Source organism: Eleginops maclovinus, chromosome 2, assembly GCF_036324505.1.
Source record: "Eleginops maclovinus isolate JMC-PN-2008 ecotype Puerto Natales chromosome 2, JC_Emac_rtc_rv5, whole genome shotgun sequence".
NCBI classification, from domain to species: domain Eukaryota; kingdom Metazoa; phylum Chordata; class Actinopteri; order Perciformes; family Eleginopidae; genus Eleginops; species Eleginops maclovinus.
This window is the reverse complement of record NC_086350.1, coordinates 15,456,297-15,475,587: the sequence shown is the minus strand read 5'-3', so window position 1 is coordinate 15,475,587 and position 19,291 is coordinate 15,456,297. Positions and strand designations below refer to the sequence as shown.

Below are 19,291 nucleotides of genomic sequence, written 5' to 3'. Positions count from 1 at the left end.
TCGAATGCCTGTGTTTTGTCAAATGTACAGTTTATAACATTTGCATTCTCATAAAACAGATTATTTGAAGTGATAAGTGAACCAATAAATGTAATACACATTAACAATTACTTGATTCATCAAGACTGATTATATGTCTAGTTTCTGCCAAATAACTGAGCCTAACTTTATCAGATATAGTTCAACATCTGGGATTAACATGGTGTGGCAATATCCCTTAGTAAGTAAGGGTAAAGTAATTACCTTTTAATATGCAGAGAGACATTAAAAAACTACTTTTTAAATTGTTTGCGAAATATAAAACAAGATTAACTATACAGGGTATATAATGAACAACTGTTGAGTGACTATGGGAAGAACAAATGGTTGGAGGATCAACCTTTAACCCAGATCTTCTGGTGCTGCTTTGCTGACATGTGGTAATCTGGATTTGAAGCTCAAAGGGATAGGATGAAAGAGCAAAACACATCAATCCCCATGAGAGGCTGCTTGGACTTTTCCCCCATAGAATGTGTGAAACTAAGTACAGTTAAGAATTGTAAGCAAGAGTAGTATCAGTAACCCTCACAGAGCAAATAATGATTGTGAAAAGAGTGGATCATACAAACTTTTTTTTGTATCCAGTGTTTACCAGCACTTACCAGTCTCAACATTACACTTACTGTAAAACATGCCACGTTAGACAGATAGATAGATAGATAGATAGATAGATAGATAGATAGATAGATAGATAGATAGATAGATAGATAGATAGATAGATAGATAGATAGATAGATAGATAGATAGATAGATAGATAGATAGATAGATAGATAGATAGATAGATGGATGGATGGATGGATGGATGGATGGATGGATGGATGGACGGACAGGACAGACGGATGGACAGATAGATAGATAGGTGCTTTATTTATCCCAATTTGGGAATTTTTGCCATTGCAGCAGCTCAATAAAAATAAAATACCAACAAAAATGTTTAAAATATACATACAAAATGAACACAAAATGTAAACACAAATATAAACAAAAAATACAAATATAAAGTAGGATATTGAATATACATTAAGTGTTTACATTTAATGTTAATGTTTACATTTAACACCATTGCTGCTTGTCAAGACCTTATATTTGTAACAATAAAATAACTTTAGTCTGTTTCTGCTGGGGTAGCTGGCCGCAACACATCAATTAATCAATTTATGTTTGTGTCGTCCATCATGTTTATTCACAAGTTTTCCTTTGACATGCAACTTCACTTTAGGTGGAAACATGGTAATTCTAGGTTATTTGTCAGCAGAGATAAGCAGTCATTTAGCTTATGTAGCATTGTCCTCCAAAAGATTCTGTGTAGGAAATTAAGCCAGTCTATGAAAAGTCACTGACAGCATTAAAACAGTTGTACACTGAGCTGCAGCTGTACTAATGAAATCAAACAAGGGACGAGTTTACAGCATTCTTTCTTTCCAGTGGTCTGACTGGCAGATGCACTACATTCATGATTTTTCTTTGTTCATTCATGAAGAGACTCACAGATAGCCACATTTTTCTGAATGATTTAATTTACATAAGCCATTTTAACTGAGCCTACCAAAGTATTGTTGTGTGTTAAAATGGATGCATGGAAAGCCAATAAACATCAATTGCCATGAAATCATTTGATTAAGTCATGGCTCTCTTCTTGGATCCACATGGCTGGAGAAACTCACCTGACAACATAATTGAAACAAAGGTTTCTGACAATGTACTTGTTGTCATCGTATAACATGTAATGGTCCCATGACCTGAGGAGGTCATGTGGGATTCTCAAGGCATTTGTGACTTTGAAATCCAGCATTACATGTATTTACCTGAGCAAATGACATCAAGTACAATTTAAAAAGTCGAAGAATCAAATACAGCAACTTATGAAATATGCTGATCTAATACACTACAGACAACATTGATTCTAAGATGAGTTATCAGTCTGTTGTTGTGGTACACTAAGTACAATTTTAAGCTCGTAGTTCTTTCCTTGAGTTATGCTACTCCCTTCTTCTGTTCAATACCATTTCAGAGGGAGATATTGTACCTGCTTTCCCTCCAAAATGCCTAACAGCTTTATTTGTGTACAGATTTATTGATAATGTATTATTATAGACTACCTAGCAGCAGATAAAGCTCCACTTCTGCAATATAAAAACACATTAATGCCTCACTGGTTATAATCCACTCGTGATTCTGGAATTTGTCATATTTTATAATGACAACTATGTTAGGATATATATTTTGATGAAAATAATTCAGTAATTGTAGTAGTGAAAGAAATACATTTACGTCAAAAGAATAGTATTTTCTAATTGTTGGTTTGCTTATTCTACCTAAATTAGAAATAACTAGATTAACCTACATCTTTTAATGCTACTTTTATTAAGCTGTGTGTCTACTTGTATCATCTTGTTTCCTTTTACTGGCTGTAATAGACATGTTAATTCCTCACCAAGTGATGGGTATTTACCAAACTAAAGTCAGATAAGACGCTAAAATGACTGCGAAAAACACAACTTTGGCCTAAAGTGTTTCTTGCAGCAGCCTTCCTATAAATTAATTTTGTCATAGATATCGCATTAATAGAAAGGCACACACTTTATATTTGCGCACTATTTCACCAGATTAAATTTAAAAACAACTCAAAATGAATAGATCTTTTGAATATCGAATTCCATATATTAAGGTATGATCACAGCACTTTTATCCGCTGACTTTGATGACAAGCAAACAGTGTAAATGTGTTCTGTGCGATGTATTTCTATAGTTTAGCCCCTCCTCTCATCAGTCTGGTGGCTGGAGGTTGATGTCAGTCTTCAGGACAGGACACTAGAGCAGAAACATTGAAGATCCGCTGAGGAAAAGTGGGCGATGTTGCAACTAGGATCTTGTTTATGGACATTGAGGAAAAGATTTTGAGAGTTTGTAGGTATTTCCAAGCGGAAAGGTTGAGGTAGCCTCATCGTCGCAGTATTTTTAAATCACTTCTGAAAGGAATACAAAAATGTCGTCTCCAAGTCCGGGCAAGAGGCGAATGGATACCGACGTGGTGAAACTGTATCCTTTTCTGAACATAAACAAGCCTAAATACACAACTAGGCTTCTTTTATAATCATTTGTCAGCTCTCTTATGTTGATAGATGACAGTATTTGGTCCCGATGGCTGCTACAAGGATGTATCTTATGTTCTAGCTTTGTGATATTAATAGATTTTGTCAAAAGTGTGTAATGCTAAACAGTTGGATGGTAATGGTTAGCTCTGTGTCTAACCTTAGATTCTGCGGGTTGGCATACGTTAGCCACCTTAGCTCACTGTTCAGTTAGCATAATAGCGAGGAAGCTACACATTTAACGTTATTTATGTGAAGTCACTCGCCAGTGTTAGCTTGCTAATACATAAGCAATGCCCTTCTTGGTCTTATCAATCGAATTATCAACGGGATGTTTCGTAATACAACGCTTGCTGGAAACTCTGTGTTAGCTTTGAGCGCTGTTAGCCTTAGCTCGGAAGCAATAAGTTAGCATGTTAGGCAATAATACGTGGTCCCCCAGGACTGACAACACAATGTGAAAGACTGGCGAGGAATATTTAGCATTTTGAAAGCGCTTCTTTGGAAAGATTTTTATTTGTTCATGATTAAGCAACGTTAACGTCAACGGAGCTAGCTGTGTAGCATGATACCACGAAGTGAGAACAAATAAGGTCAATGTAGCGTAACAGAGACGATCTCTGTCAACAGCCAACTACATTAATTAACGTTAGATAACCACGTTTGACCTTTTGTGCTTTTTTTAAATTGCTGTCTAAATACAACAAATTCATCTTTCATATTGTCGATAAACAAAACTCACGTTGTATTTATAGTGTCTAAATCACGATTGGTGTGTTTTCATCAACCTATTCAAAAATAAATAACACGATTTATGATATTTTTTATCGAATTTTACAACACTAAAAAGGGAAACAAACGGTAATGGATACGTTTTCATTTTAATTACACTTGTTTTTCTCACCACTCTGTGATGTCTCATGATATTTATCTTTTATTTGTATTTGGTGTTATTGGTAATTATTCACAGTTATCAGCTAAAGTTTGCATGAAAGGATTTCTGACAGCGTGAGCGGAATTGTTTTGTTTTTGTCCTGCAGCTAGATGCTGCTCTCTAATTGGTCAGACTGTTACCATCCGGAACATGGTGGAGGGCGGGGCTTCACACACAGCTGATCGAGGAAAAACAAGCGTGCAGTAGGGGGGCATGCAGGGAGGGGGGGCAGGGGACATCCTGTCCATGCATTGAGGGGTGGACTTTAAAATATACTGACGCTGAGTGGGTGGCCATGTTGTTAACAGAACGAGAGCCTTTTTTAACAGAGCGACAACTAGTGTTGAAACAGCTATTAATAATTAATATTATTATAAATTAGCTATTGCATTATATTAGTCAATCAAAAGAAAATGCACCTGCAGCAATGTGGATCAATTGATTAATTTCAGTAGCTACAGGTAGCATAGATAGTATATAAAGCTTTTTAATAATTGAGTATGTAAAGGCAGACATTGTATTTATTGATTAATTTTACAAAAAACGTTAGCTGGACTTAACTAGTTTAATGATACTAAATGTGATACAAACCAACCTGTATTTGTAAGGGAGATATAATAAGTGCGGACTCCTTGAGTCACATACTTATTTTGATAGTGTTACACTTCCTTTTATTCCTTAAATGTACATCTTTTATTGATTCTTTACAATAACAAGTCAGTGAGACGATTATAGTTTTTCCCATTAATAACGATCCACCCCTGAGACTGTTAAGAGCTATAATACTTGTGTGCTCTTCCAGGAAGGACAAGTAACATGCTCAAGGGCAGGCGTACTAAATGAGGGTAAACTTGTAAACATGGTGATAATAACACAGTAACTTTTTACCAGCATGAATTATAATTGACAGTCATGTCCAAAAAACATGCAGGCAAAGGTAAAATACAAAGAAAGCTGATGGTTTTTGCTTTTGTTATTATTGTTTTGTTTTATTGATGCCATTTTAAAGTATGTATGAGAGATCTAAGAATAGATAGTGGGAGTCACAAAGGAAAAACATGTAAGAATCCATCACTTCTTGCTGTTGGGGATATGGTTTCACCAGTTTACAATCCCTAATGTGTAGCACCACTGTTCAACAGGAGATGCCAGACATAGTTTCATGGTGTGCCATTATATTCAATATGTTAGAATGAACTGCATGAACTGCATGAACAGATCACAGCTGCCATTCCTGCTGTCCGTTTAATGTATTGTCCTCACAAACAGATACACATATCAGTTTGGCCAAACACATATAGCATACATTGGGAATGATTATATGTATATATGTGGTCTGATGCATATGTTGTTGTTTAATTGTGTAGTTTAATTGCACAGATGGTAAGACAGCTGACAAAGTAAATGTCTTGAAAACTAGGTTTAATAATAACTTACAAACTGGGTTTTTTCTTAATAATAAATGGTATTCCTTGTGTAGCTATGTTACTCTTGAGTGAGAATATATTTGGGTTTCTATGCAAAGTCCCTGGGTAATGGCATTTGGGAGAAATGTATATTTTTAACCGCACAAGTTTTTATGTGTCAAAGCTTTTTCGTAAGGAAAAGTCAGCCTCAGATCGTTTTTAGAGAGACTTTGTCTTCATGCTCAGTGGTTTAAAAACTTATTTTCTATTCAGTCATTCCAGCTTTCTTCTCTGGTTTACAGTTATTGTCTCCTTACATGCTATCTGTGTTATTATTTGTGCTCCAGCAGTTTGGCTAAATTAGCATCCAAGCGTTACTTTATTTAAGATTGTTGGGATAGAGATGATGGAAGGGTAATGTTCCAAATCACATAATTAAAAAAAAAATGAAATACTGCAGAAGCCCTTACAGAGTATGTTCTGATGCATGCAGTATCAAGTCCCCTCGGACATACTGCTTCCTTCAAATGTATAGGCGTTAAACCTCAACCCTCTTGCGTCTGCTTTGCAACTGATTTTGTGTCAGAGTAGCCAGATATGCATGCTGCATTGTATTCTGCAAAATGCAACCAGATGCAGTGGGACCAGTGTTTCCCACAGATCTGAAATATACTTGGGGGGGGTGGGGGGGGGTGCAGGTGATTTACCTTTTAAGTGTCCGCGTCGATACACGACACAGGATAGCAGAGCGAACAGGTACAGGAGGCGTAGAGCGAGGAGCTCGTTGTCCACTAGTTAATCTATCACGGATGGCGTCGTGCTCGAGGACGGATTTAAAAATAAAACCTAAATGGGCTGGAAATATACTTTGGCGGCCGTTAATATACCTGGGCGGCCCTCCCAAGTAAAGTCTATGTGTGGGAAACCCTGAGTGGGACATCCTTGTATTTTTGGCATACTGCACTGGACATACTCTAAATTGGGACATACCAAATGTTTTTCTGGCATGCTGATCGTATGTGCATTGCATTGTAAGATTTATGACAGGAAATTTGAGCAATTCACTTGTCTGTGTTTTGTCAATGTGCCAGAGTCAAATAGTTGTTAACTGAATACGCTCAACCTTTTTGTGTTGCTGTCAGACATTTCAGTTGGCCTCATGTGTCTTTATGTCACCACACACTCTGATTATGACACATCCTCCCCACCCAAGTCTCCTTCCATCTTCTCTTTACTTGCAAACAAAGGAAAGTTCCAATCGGTCTCCCTTAGATCTCAGCTATGTGAAGGCAGCACATTAACGCTTAATGAACTGAGCCTTTTAAAATGTGTTTATAGGGATGACAGTTTGAATTTGACAGCAAGTTGTGTCTCTTCCTGTATTTTAGGAAGAGTTGTGATCATCAATGTCTCCTGTAGTGGTTGGTTGTTATCAGTTTGGCAGATATTGTCATGTTTAATCAGGTGTTTTCCTGTGCTGTATGTGAGGTTGTTTTGCTGTTAAGGTGACCTGTTGTGTGTTGGTTGAGCTTGTCTGACACTACATTATTGATCTCATGTTATCAATCCTGTTTACCTCTGCCCAGTTTACAGTGTCAGACGGAGGCATTTTGACCCTAAATGTGCACACCAGTCTGTTTTTGTTGAACATGTGTTTGAATTTCTGCCTCTCCTGTTGCTCGTGTTTTTGTTTTGCCTTTTCCTTAACCACACGTCAGCATTGAGAGCAAACATGAGGTCACCATCCTGAGTGGACTGAATGAGTTCGTGGTCAAGTTCCACGGACCACCTGGATGTAAGTTTGCAGATTTTAACACTGATTCTTCCTCCCATTAACCTGCATTTCATCAGTGTACTGTGCACCTAATCAGGACCTAGTCAGTGTTCCTTGTGAGTCAAAACATTACTTTTAACATCCTGGGGAAGAAAATATTTTGTTTTAGTGTCGAAATGTGTTCCAGTGGGGATTATTGATTAATCTCTTTTAATTCTAATTATTTTCAGCATCATACGAAGGAGGTGTGTGGAAGGTCAGAGTGGACCTACCAGATAAATACCCCTTCAAATCTCCATCCATAGGTACGAGTATTAAGCGCTGTGGCGAATTCTGACAATTTCCTTATTATATTTGACTCCAGAACAATTAAAACCAGCCTCTTCTTTGTTCACAGGATTCATGAATAAAATCTTTCATCCCAACATTGATGAAGCGTAAGTTGACCTACAGTATTTAAGATATCAGCGATTACAGCTTTATATACTTATTTTAACAACCTACATGGCAAATACTCGATTGATATTTGTTGCATCCATTCAATGCAAATACTTTCATAATTGTATATGTTTTTTCTGTCGCAAATCCTCCTTACCATAACAAATATTCATACTATGGAGGCAAAGCTCAACCCAAACATGCGTGTCTATATATGTTGTATAACATTGTTGTGTTTTTTTCAGGTCAGGAACTGTGTGTTTAGATGTCATAAACCAGACATGGACAGCTCTATACGGTAGGTCACAGCCACAGCTCTTTGACACACTGAAGATAAACCTACTGCCATAAAACATAGCGAGCTGCTTATACCTGTACCGTGCAGCTCCAGGCAGAGCATCTCGCTTTAATCTAGTTAAACTGCTGCTTGTATTGAGGTCCTGCATTCAGCACTGACAGTCAAGAAGGTCCAGAGGAAAGAACATGGTGAACACCATAACAAAGTGGACTTAAAGGAAAAGGGTGAATTTGTTTAGACATTCAAATCCATGTCATTTGAAAGATTAAAAAAAAGTGAGTGGTCTGAGATGTGTCACTGCTGAACAGGGACAACTATGTTTAAAAAGTAGACTTTTGTTGTGTACGTGGAAACACCCTGATAGGTATTTGCACAATTTGCGTTGTGACACCAGTGTAATTAGTGGTGAGCACAGAAAATAATCTTTAGCTATGATGACTAACGGACTGAACAGCTGACAAATGAAGGAAAGAAGTGTTTACCTTGTGTAAAACCACCTTGAATGAAGAAGCAACATTATCTTGTTCTTGAATCTTTAACATAATATTGAACTAACTGAGTTTCAACATGATATTTAATTAATGTTCATCCTTAAAAAGAAACCTTGACATGTATGAAAGTTGTTTCAGGTTGAAGTGGTTATAACATCTTCAGAATGTTTTCTAAACACAACTATTGTAGTTTCTCTTCCATTTCTCCAGTATAACTAAAAGTCCTTGTGTGATAAGTTCTAAACTCTGCGAAAACCCAGGAGACCTTCACTCAATGGGCCTGAACGCATCCTGTGTAGACAGAGAGTGCACTGAAGCTGCTGCTAATGTACTGCTCTCGCTATGCCTCCTTTGTAAACACAGTTTTAAAGGGTGCACCGGCTAAATTAAGAATTACATCATGGTATTTCCATAGTGGAAAGTTAAATCAATATTGTGGAGATGAACTAATCTCTTCTAAAGCCAAAAACCAGTCTCATAAATATAAATCCTGGAGCTGGATGTCTCCTCTAAGTCTATAAAATCTATAATTCTTTCAGCATGTATTTTCCAAGCTGCAGCTCAAGTGACGTAGAACAAATTTATTTTTTGCACTCCAACTTTCTGATTTGGGTTAACCTATATTTCGGGAAAGACGTGAATGAAAAATGGGTGTAGTCCTTCCTGAATCAGTTAGAATTCTTTTAATACAGAAAATGTATACATGCAAGGTTGAAGTTACTGTAAATGTCAATAAAATTAGGGCAGCTTTCAGAGCTGAGATTGATTATGCTTGACATAAAACAATACAGCATTAAATCTGGTTGAATTTGATTACAAGAGAGCCCTTTAGTGGATCATGTTATATTTACACCCATGTTGGAACGACTGTGTCGAACCGCTATCTTGATATTTCTCTGTAGCTTTGTTGTTCTCCGTACTGACTAATTTCTTCTCCACCTCCACCAGACCTCACCAACATCTTTGAGTCGTTCCTCCCTCAGCTGCTCGCCTACCCCAACCCCATCGATCCACTGAACGGGGATGCAGCCGCCATGTACCTGCACCGGCCGGAGGACTATAAACACAAGATCAAAGGTAACACACCAGTGTCTAACTCTGGGAATCTGAAGTGGTGGCCGAGAGGTGGAGATATAAAAAAAACAAAACATGTTAATGGTTATGGAATATTTTCTGCATTATGGGAAGATAGAAGGTTTTTATTTTTTTGCAGTCCTTGAAATGTAACAGATTAGATCACAGAACAGAAAATACTGTTATGTATACTGCAGAGGTTATGTGTGCACGTGAATATTAATTATTGTAACAAAAGCAGTTATTGTACTTAAAGACCAGACTTGGAGAAGACATCAGATGACAAAAATGTTCTGGAGCTTTTAACTATAGTCCACAGAAACATCCAAATATGAAGCTTTTGAATGTCCTCTCTACAGGAGAGCAGAAGCTGGAGCGATGTTTAGGTCACATGGTTCATGCACACACTTTATTTTGAATAACATAAACATGAATATGCACTTTGTATCACAGTTTCTTCTGCAGCTTTTGCTCAATAGTCAAGAAAATGTAGTATGTAGATTTCCAAACTTTCCATTAGTATCTCTCTTGGGACTTCTTATCCTTGTTGACTCAAAAGTTAAGCCTAAAAGATGAATTTCTCTAATATCGCCATGAAAATTATACTGAAGTAGACTGTGTGATATGTTTGAAAGCACCAGATCATTTTAATAATTGGACCTTGCGTTTAAATAGTTGTTTGAGTTGAAAACATGTTTACTTAATGTTGGCTGTGACTGAGAGAGCACATCACCTCCTTGTGTGTCTTTTTCAGAGTACATCCAGAAGTACGCCACAGAGGAGGCTCTAAAGGAGCAGGAGGAGGGAGGGGGCGACTCCTCCTCCGAGAGCTCCATGTCAGACTTTTCGGAGGACGAGGCTCAGGACATGGAGTTGTAGTGAAGGGGAAGACCTTGTCCTCTTCGCCTAACAACAGACTGTGATTCCCTAAAGAGCAGAAACTCAGTACTATATTCATATTTAAACAAGACAATTTTTTACAGCAACACAAGGATTTTTATTGCTACACAAGGATTTGCAGTACGGTATTGCAGAATATTAACCCTTACTTAGGAATTCATGACTACCTTCCCCTTTGCCCTCCTTTTCACCCCCTGAGAGTCTGTTTAGATCAGAAAGGAGTGCGTCATTCATTTCTAAGATCTTTGGTGGCTTCGATCAAGGCTTTCACACTGCTCGAGCAGACTGAGCAGTGAGACCAACCCATGCGGAAAGAGGACTGACATAACATGCTCCAGTTTTTTTTTCTTTTTGTCTTTATTCAACACTTAACTGCATCATCAAGCATCTCTCCTTCTGCAACAGAGAACGGCAGGATGACATCCACGATTTCTAAGCAGTCTCTTCTACAAAAGAGCGAGAGGACTCACATTTTTGTTTTAACAGTCACCTTTAATTAGTCTCTGACACTGCTGCCCTGAGGAGTTGCCATTACAATCATCACTTCAGAGGAGCAGAAGGTCACAGTGCACTCATGTGTCCATCGTGTACAGACTGGTGTGGCTGCAGACAGCCTCTCTGACAGGATTGCCCTCTGTGCAAACCTGCTGACACACACCATCAAACTACCAAGGCATCAACCACACAACTCCACAGCATGTGTGTGACTTTAGGTGTGTGTTAGTGTGTGCGTGTGTGCATGCATGAATGTAATCAAGGGAGAACCATGTCATATTGAAAACCTGTGTCGTACTGACCCCTGAGTATAGATCATAAAAGAAGACTCACAGTCCTTCTCCTCTGCAACACCCATCTCCTTTTTCTCTCCGTTTTAGGAAAGTGTTTGTCATTCTCTTGAGTATCTTTGTATATTGTGGCATGACACCGAAGTAAAGTTGTGTAGGGCTTTGTGGAGCTGTAGAAACGGGGAGGGCGCCTGTGATCCGGGGCGGGGTTTGTTGCAGATTATCCAGGTCCTTGTTGAATTATTGAACTAAATAACTTGCCTATTGCTTGTGTTGAACTATAATAGGTGTTTGACTTGCGTAGGGATAGTTCGTTTTTTGTTTTGTTTTTTGCGGGTGGTGAATCCTATCATAATGTATTGTTTAATACTTATATAACACAGTAGTTTAAAGACTAACTGTCCCGTAAAGATGAAGAGAATTAATACATCTTTGTCTATGGGATGACTCTTTGTGGAATCAAATCCTTCAAAGACATATTGCGCCCCTGCTCCACCTGAACCCCCTTCTTATGCAAATGTTTCCATCAAAGTGGATTTACGTTGTCAGACAGAAGTGCCCTTTGTTTTAGCCTTTCAACGCTGTCGCATTTTCTTTGTCATGCTGTTGATGGCCTGTTGTTTCTCAAACTGGTGGGACCAAAATCTAATGGATCTACATGCTTAGTTATATTTACCCCCAAAAAACAAGGTTTGTGAATAATGAATTTTAGAATAATTAAAAGCAAAAATAATCTTTAAAGTGTTAAACTGTAGTGAATCTCCAATTATTTCAAATTTAAATCCAGGCAAAGTTTCTCCCTATTCAGAGGTCAGTTTAAGAGCTTTAGCCCAGGAGAGGTTGTGCTTGTATGTGCGGAGGAGGCGTTACTAGAGCCAGTGATGGATTACTGTTAAATCTTATGATGGTACACTGGTATGTGTTGTAGCGCAGGCTTAAAGCTTGGTAAATGTTTGTAACATGCATTCACCGCAGTGCAGGTCAGTTTATATTATGTGTGTTATTTCTGGAAGGAAACAAAAATCTGAATCTAACTTTATCGTCATTAAAATGGGCTAATTCTTGTTTGGAGAGAAATTAATTATAATCACAAATGCAAATAATAATCCTTTTTTATAATTTGAAAATAAATGACATTAGGATATCTTCCTTGCTCTCTTGCCCCGAAGGGTATATATTTAACAAAGGTTTGTAAAACTAGCATGCCTAAAAAGGTATTTGTCAAGCATCGGTGTTAAAATGGCTCGAATTAGCCTTGGTAACCAAATATATGTCCATGTAGGTTTTAGGACTACAAGATGTCACAGTCATTTGTTATTTGCAACAAAAAACCAACCACTGTCCAGCCTGGATCATCTGGATTCATCAGTGTATTATGTATTTTTTATTAATAAGACACATATATTTGATGCCTATAATTTTTTTGAATGTTTTTATTTTCATCTTTTAAGCCCTTTCTCCAGGATACAAGTTAAGATATCCCTGATTTTTAAAAAGCAAAAAATAAATGTGCTTCCCTTGTAACTTGAAGAAAGAAATAAACAACAAAAAAATGTATGAACTTTGTAAGTGTCTTCATTTTAACAAGTTATTCAAATTGTAGTATTGTTGAACCTAACTGTCAGTGGGCTTGGGTCCTTGGCTCTGCAAACACATCATGTCTGTCAAGTCAAGGTAACATTATTGTGGGGACATCCGTCTCTCCTCCACTAGGTGGCAGTGATACCTGTCTATCTTTTAGATAGCAGAAGTCTGATGATTGGAAATGTGGAGATGGTCCACTCAAAGTAAGCCAATTAAGAATTCATCCCTCATTATTATTCATATTTTGTTAAAAGATGCAATATTGTATTCCTTAAACATAAACGTTGGTAAATCACATTACCAATATGTACATGACCCATATGTACAGAAAACTACAAATATAGCAACAGTACCTACACTGCCTTGTGTCTTGTCACAGAAATACTAATAGAAAGTATATAAATAAATACTAATACATTTAAATAAACATACAATATTAACAATAAAATAAAGGATATTTTCTTCTTCTTCAGAGTCCTGGTGCTGTGCTTGGTCTCATGACTTACTAAGACACTAAAATAAAACAGCAGATATGTCAAAATGTCTGCCGTGAAAAGGACCTGCTGATGAAAGCTGAGTAAGTATGACAGCCCATTTCTGCTGGGAAAATAAAAAATATATATTTAAAGTTACTAGTGAAAAAAATGATAATGGGAGTTACACATTAAGTTTTGAAGTTGGCTGCCGTATCATAATTTAGATTTAGTGAATTGGGACTTATAGCAGTATTGGAAAGTAACTTTACGTATATTTACTCTTAGTATTTCCTTTTTCTTTTCTTTTTCACATATTCATACTTACTTACTTACATATTCAGTCCACAACATCTCAGAAGCAAATGTTGCAGTATTTACTGCATTACATTTATTTGTAGTGGATTCAGATTATTTATACAAATACAATCATCAATAAATGTTGATTATATTTTTAAAACACGTTTTAACAGCAACGTTTAAGTTAGACTTATATTAAATCTTCAAATTACTGATATGGGTATACACTTGCTATATTTTCACACATGCTTCTGTACTTTATCTTTATCACTGTTGTGTTGCAACTTTTTCTTAAGTGAATGGTACTTATTCCACCACTGACGACCTTTTTTATTTATCATGCCTTAGTTTTCATAATACATATTATTTATTTTCCTAGATAATTGTCTATAAGCTTAAAACATGTCTAGAAATTCGTAAGCCCAATTTCAAACTATATTATGAATGTGTCTCCTCAAATTGTTCCTTGTTTTAGATCTCGATAATCTTAAATGAGTAAATAAAGATGGTCCTTCTGCAAGATGGGATGCTGGAGTGTGACGCTCCTCAACGGGCCGAGACTATAATGAAGTTATTAAATATTCATTGCTGTGTGGCAATGCAGACTCTCTCTGAGCATATTCAGGTTTCTTGTTTCAACATCAGTTTAATTTGGCTCAAGGTTTGGAGGGTGATATGATAAAGTATTTTGCGAGACTTAGCTATTGAAGTCTATTTTCATTATCCTTTCAGTTGTGGAGCTGAAAGCATAGAACAACGACGAGGACATTTTTTAGAAAATGTATTTTGAGGAAAGATCGTTTTATTGCTGTAGCCCTCTGGTTTATGTAAATTGGTTTTAAATGTTATACTATGGCTGGAGTGAGCAGGAATGAAAAACTGAATAATAATCGAGACAATTGAGTAAGAATGAGTGTCATGAGTAATGATACAGAGGTATCAGTGTTTTATATTATTATATCATTGTAAAGTTGTGTGATAGTAACGCGAGCAGCAGCTTTGTGCAGAGGGCGACGAGACACTGCTGGCCGGCTGCGCCTCCTTCATAATGTATGGAGAGGACAAAGGCTGCACGGGTGGATTTCAGCGTCAACTTTGAAAGAGCCGTAACCCAAACCTTTCCTATCCCACTCTGACGGACGCACATCAGCTGAAAGGAAGATGCCTCTTTTTCCACCTGCAATCTGTCTAATAATCACCGACAGAAGGTAAATGAGCCTTGCAGGGACCTTTGGGTGCCCGTATATAACGAGGAGCAACTGAAGAGGCCTGGACAAACTTTTGGTCCCGTGTCAGGGAGGAGACGGAGCTGCAGCAGGGAGCCACACCCGGGGGATTCTGGTAGGTCGGCTGCCTGGAAGCAAACACAAGGGTTTTAATATTTGTAACGTGTTGAGTCAATGTGACATGACTAGAAATGGAGCAGAGTAAGTCGTCACTTTTTTTCTCCATCTTTCGTATATTGTATTTGAATGAGATTGAGTTTTTTAAGTTGTAGTCTGCGTTATTTCAGACCTGTATGGCTAGCCTTGTTTCATTATTAATAACTTTGGTGATTTATTTTCGTTTCACGATTATCCTGAATTTGTTTGAAGAACACCATGTTATTTTGGGTCACATTACATTACCATCCCACCACTGCAGTGCGCGTCCTGTGCATAAAATGTGCAGAGGAAATTCGCTTGAGGCCTGCGTTCAGAAGCAGCAGAAGGAGCGGGAGGAGGGCAACATGGATTACTATACCACCAGTTTGGTTAAGATGCTTAACTACTAATTACCTGTCTACTAAAATCCCCTGCCATACAGCCCAAACAAGCAGTGAGGGACGGAGAGCGAGACATGGAGAGTTACCTGACACAGTGGTACCAGAAGACTTAAGAAGTACCAGAAGAAAAAGTCCAGTCCAGTTCCTCCAGCTGAAGACCACCAGGCTGTTTTTGAAGATGTTCTATTATTGGGTGCTGTAGGAGGCGCAACAAAAAGGTTTATTTGAGCCTTTTATTAAACTAAAATGTAGATGCATGCAGTGAGGATATTGGATCATTGTTATAAGGTAAGAATCAGACTAACTCTAAAACAAATAACACAGGCCTGGCGTGGCAAGATCCATTTTAGCCTTTTGGTAAATGCATGCAATCCCTTTCCAAAATGAGAAAAAATAATGATGCCATTTATATGTCTTAATATGTTTGTGTGGATTTAGAAGTAGTTATTTAGCTGGTAAGGTGATTATCAGAAGGCAAAAAGCTTCCGGCAATTTTTTACATTTCATTGTTGATTGTAAGATACTAACAGAGTAAAAACCTAATATCCTCCGCAGCAACATTAATTATATAACGGGAAATTAGTAAATAATAATATTGTAATTTGAATCTTTTATCAGTAATAGCAAATAAGATGTGAGGAGGTTTCAGTTTATTCCCCTCCCTCTCCCTCCCTCTCTTTCTCTCTCTCTCTCAAGCTTTTTTACTCTATTGATCTCTCCCGGAAATGGGAAGATGAGCCTTGCTTTGGGACCCATTTGGAGCATCTCAAAAATCACTTAGCGCATCATTCCCTACAGCCAGAATCAATCGAGCAGACTGCTCCTCCACCTGCATCAGGATGGATCTCATGGAGGCCAGATATGTCCCAAAAGCTAACAAAAATATGATAACTTTGAGAAGGATGAAATGCATGCACATTTTTGTGGGAATTTTCTTAACTTGGTGACTAAGCACCTCTACAGGCCTGTCTGTCCCAGTAGCAGATGGTCTGTCTGGATTTACTCCCCGAAACAGAGATGAGGGAAGGAAGCCGCTGATTCTGATAATGTCTGCTTATTTCCACTCTGCACAGGACTATAGAGAAAAGACCCCTAACATGTTTAAGAGGTCACAAGAAGTTTTACAGTGAGTCTGAGGAGGAAGCTGCAGACAAATGAAGGAAAAGACGATCAGGTTATAGGACAGCTCTGAGTAACGTGCAACTGCACTTATATCTCCTCCTGTTCTGTGTATGGCACTGGTAGAATTCACTGTCACAGCACACTATCAGTGAATTACCATAGGGCCATAAACAGAGTAGAGACAAAACCACCCTGGCGCTATTCATAACCAACTGGCATTTCTAATTTTCTTTGCCCATTTTGGCACTAGCACATTTTTGCTTTGTTTCTCTTTGTTTGAGCAATCATGTGTGGTGCCAATATGGGACAAGATAGACAACCAGCTGATCATAAATGTCCAGGCCTCTACTGTGTGAGAGAAACACAGAGAGAGGAGGGGACGAGGAGGATGAACTATGGATCTGATCGATTGCATATCCCTCTCAGATATCACTGGTTACCATGGAGGCCGGTGCTCCACCATTGAGACTGAGCTGTCCTGTGTAACCTGAACCCAACTTGTCACTCAGATCTGGTGGCTGTGACGGGTACACTCTCCCACAGTGTTTGGCAATGGTAGAACTCACTCTGGTGGGCTGGAAGGATCCGGTGGTTCTAGACTTGCCAACAACTGACTGAGAGCTTTGACCTGCCGTCCACCATCACAGGAGGAGGATTACTGTATGTTTAGGAGTGGTACGTGTTAGTGCTGTCATGGATGGCAGGTTGTTGGGTGTGTGAGTGACTGCAGGCGGAGCAGGGAGGGGTTCAAATTGACCATCCCCCCCAAGCGTGCTTGCAGTCTCAGAACATGATGGAAGCTCCACAAGGACATGCAGCAGGTTCACCATTTCTGTGAAGAACAACGCGTAACAATACTGATAATGTAACTCCTGAAATGCGCCGGTTGGAAAAATTTCCCTAGAGGTTATAAATGCTCTTTGTCCTGCCTCTCTCCTCCATCAGATTTACCATTATGTCCTCTCGGGGTTGTCTTGGCCACACTTAGCTGTTCATTTCATCAAAGTGTAATCTTCAACCTCAAACACCAAAGGTATGAACTAAATGATTTTTTTTTAACTATAAGGAATATAACCCATAAATCCATACACAGGCCATTAAGCACTTCGTTGACAATTATCTGCCCTTAGTCAATAAATCAATGATGTTCATGCGTTTGGTTGGGACACCATGCAGCAGTAAATTATCAGTGTTGGTGTTCGCAGCAGCAGCAGCCAGATCCCGCTCAGGCACCAAAGGTCTGAGATGAGGCCCTGCTGAGGTTCTTTATAAGTGATGATAGTGCTGCATTAAACCATTAAACCATTAAACCTTATTTACACTTTGGAAAATGCATCAGGATACACTCCTGAAGTCTGTGTTAAAGCTGTCATAAAGTACTTTAGAGGGATGCAGCTACTTTTGATAACACTGAGTGTATGCCATCTTTTTTTTCCTGTACATATAAAGGGATTAAAGGACCTGGGAAAAGTTGATGTTCTACAGTTACACACAAAATTTTCTAACTTTGATTCGACTCGTTTATAGAGGCACATAGAGAGCTCAAACAAGACCAAAAAAAAGACATTCTGTATTTCTCTAAATGAATAAATTCCTGTAATTATGGGGAAGACGATGAACCACAATTCAGAAAATCAACTATGGAACTAATATTTGTCGTAAATATATATCAAAATCATGATATTCAATTAAAAAAATAAAATAAAAATCCACGTTGGGGCCCTGGAACTTTATTTTACTGTTTGGCATAGAAGCCAATTTTTCCAAATATGCCGAACATTTCTGGTGGAATTACAGTCAGATGTGCATATGATGACGTATGATTGTTTCTATTGATATAAGACAACCTTTAACATTTTGTCTTGGATTAAAGTATTTCCACTGATTATAACTATCACAAATATGTGATTCAGGTTTAATATGGTGGGAATTTTTATTTACCACATTCTAAGGAACTGCTAGAAGATTTTTAGGGTTTAAAACTATGATACTACCGACAGAAGTGGAGGCCAGAGGGAAAACGTAAAGGAGGGATAAAAGAGGATAGATGAAGGAAAAAGACCAAATCACATCAGTGGTAATGCACCTCGTTTGGTTGGACTGAGCAGTCAGCGGCATCAGCAGCTGATATATGTTCATCATGTTTCATATAAATGCTGTGAGAGTCCATTATGGCCGACTGCAGAGGAAGTGAGGTTAAGTGGAAGAAGGGGAGGCCGACACGCTGACAGCTGGGACGAGTGATTAGTACCATGTATTGATGCAGGGAGACATCAAAGCTCTTTAGGGAGAATCCCTAACTGGGAGGAGGCAAGGACACACACACACACACACACACACACACACACACACACACACACACACACACACACACACACACACACACACACACACACACACACACACACACACACACACATATAGGAGAATGAGTGGTCACATTAGAATACTTCCTGGTTGCTAAAAATGAGCATGCAGGTTCAACAGCGTATAGGCTGCACATGCCATCTGTCATTCTCAGATGCATCTCCAACCAATGGATTATTAGCAGCTATGCCCCAGGACACACACACACACACACACACACACACACACACACACACACACACACACACACACACACACACACACACACACACACACACACACACACACACACATTAGATTAGATTGGGTGTGGAAGTTGATGGATCTCATCTATTATACTAATGGCTGTTTAATTGCTATTGTCTCAACCAATCTTTTGTTTCTTTTGTGTGTTATATTAAAGGTTTTATACACAAATTTAAACATCATGTGTCATTTTCTTCAGATT

At 38.3% G+C, this 19,291-nt stretch overlaps 1 protein-coding gene across 1 annotated transcript; it reads left to right on the top strand.

Annotated features, from left to right (window-relative positions):
- Positions 1-2,808: 2,808 nt before the first annotated feature.
- On the top strand, positions 2,809-12,789 carry LOC134879110 (ubiquitin-conjugating enzyme E2 H-like). The gene is made up of 7 exons (XM_063905438.1): positions 2,809-3,079; positions 7,191-7,267; positions 7,477-7,551; positions 7,644-7,683; positions 7,930-7,982; positions 9,422-9,550; positions 10,302-12,789. The coding sequence occupies exons 1-7, from the start codon at positions 3,027-3,029 to the stop codon at positions 10,424-10,426; spliced, it is 552 nt and encodes a 183-aa protein (XP_063761508.1). The 5' UTR covers positions 2,809-3,026; the 3' UTR covers positions 10,427-12,789.
- Positions 12,790-19,291: the final 6,502 nt, after the last annotated feature.

What these genes read in the sequence shown, in the direction of transcription:
- LOC134879110 (XM_063905438.1), top strand. Translation starts at nt 3,027, where the DNA reads ATGTCGTCTCCAAGTCCGGGCAAGAGGCGAATGGATACCGACGTGGTG. An exon ending in GATACCGACGTGGTGAAACT is followed by an intron (nt 3,080 to 7,190) that starts GTATCCTTTTCT and finishes ACCACACGTCAG; the next exon opens with CATTGAGAGCAAACATGAGG. An exon ending in GACATGGACAGCTCTATACG is followed by an intron (nt 7,983 to 9,421) that starts GTAGGTCACAGC and finishes CACCTCCACCAG; the next exon opens with ACCTCACCAACATCTTTGAG.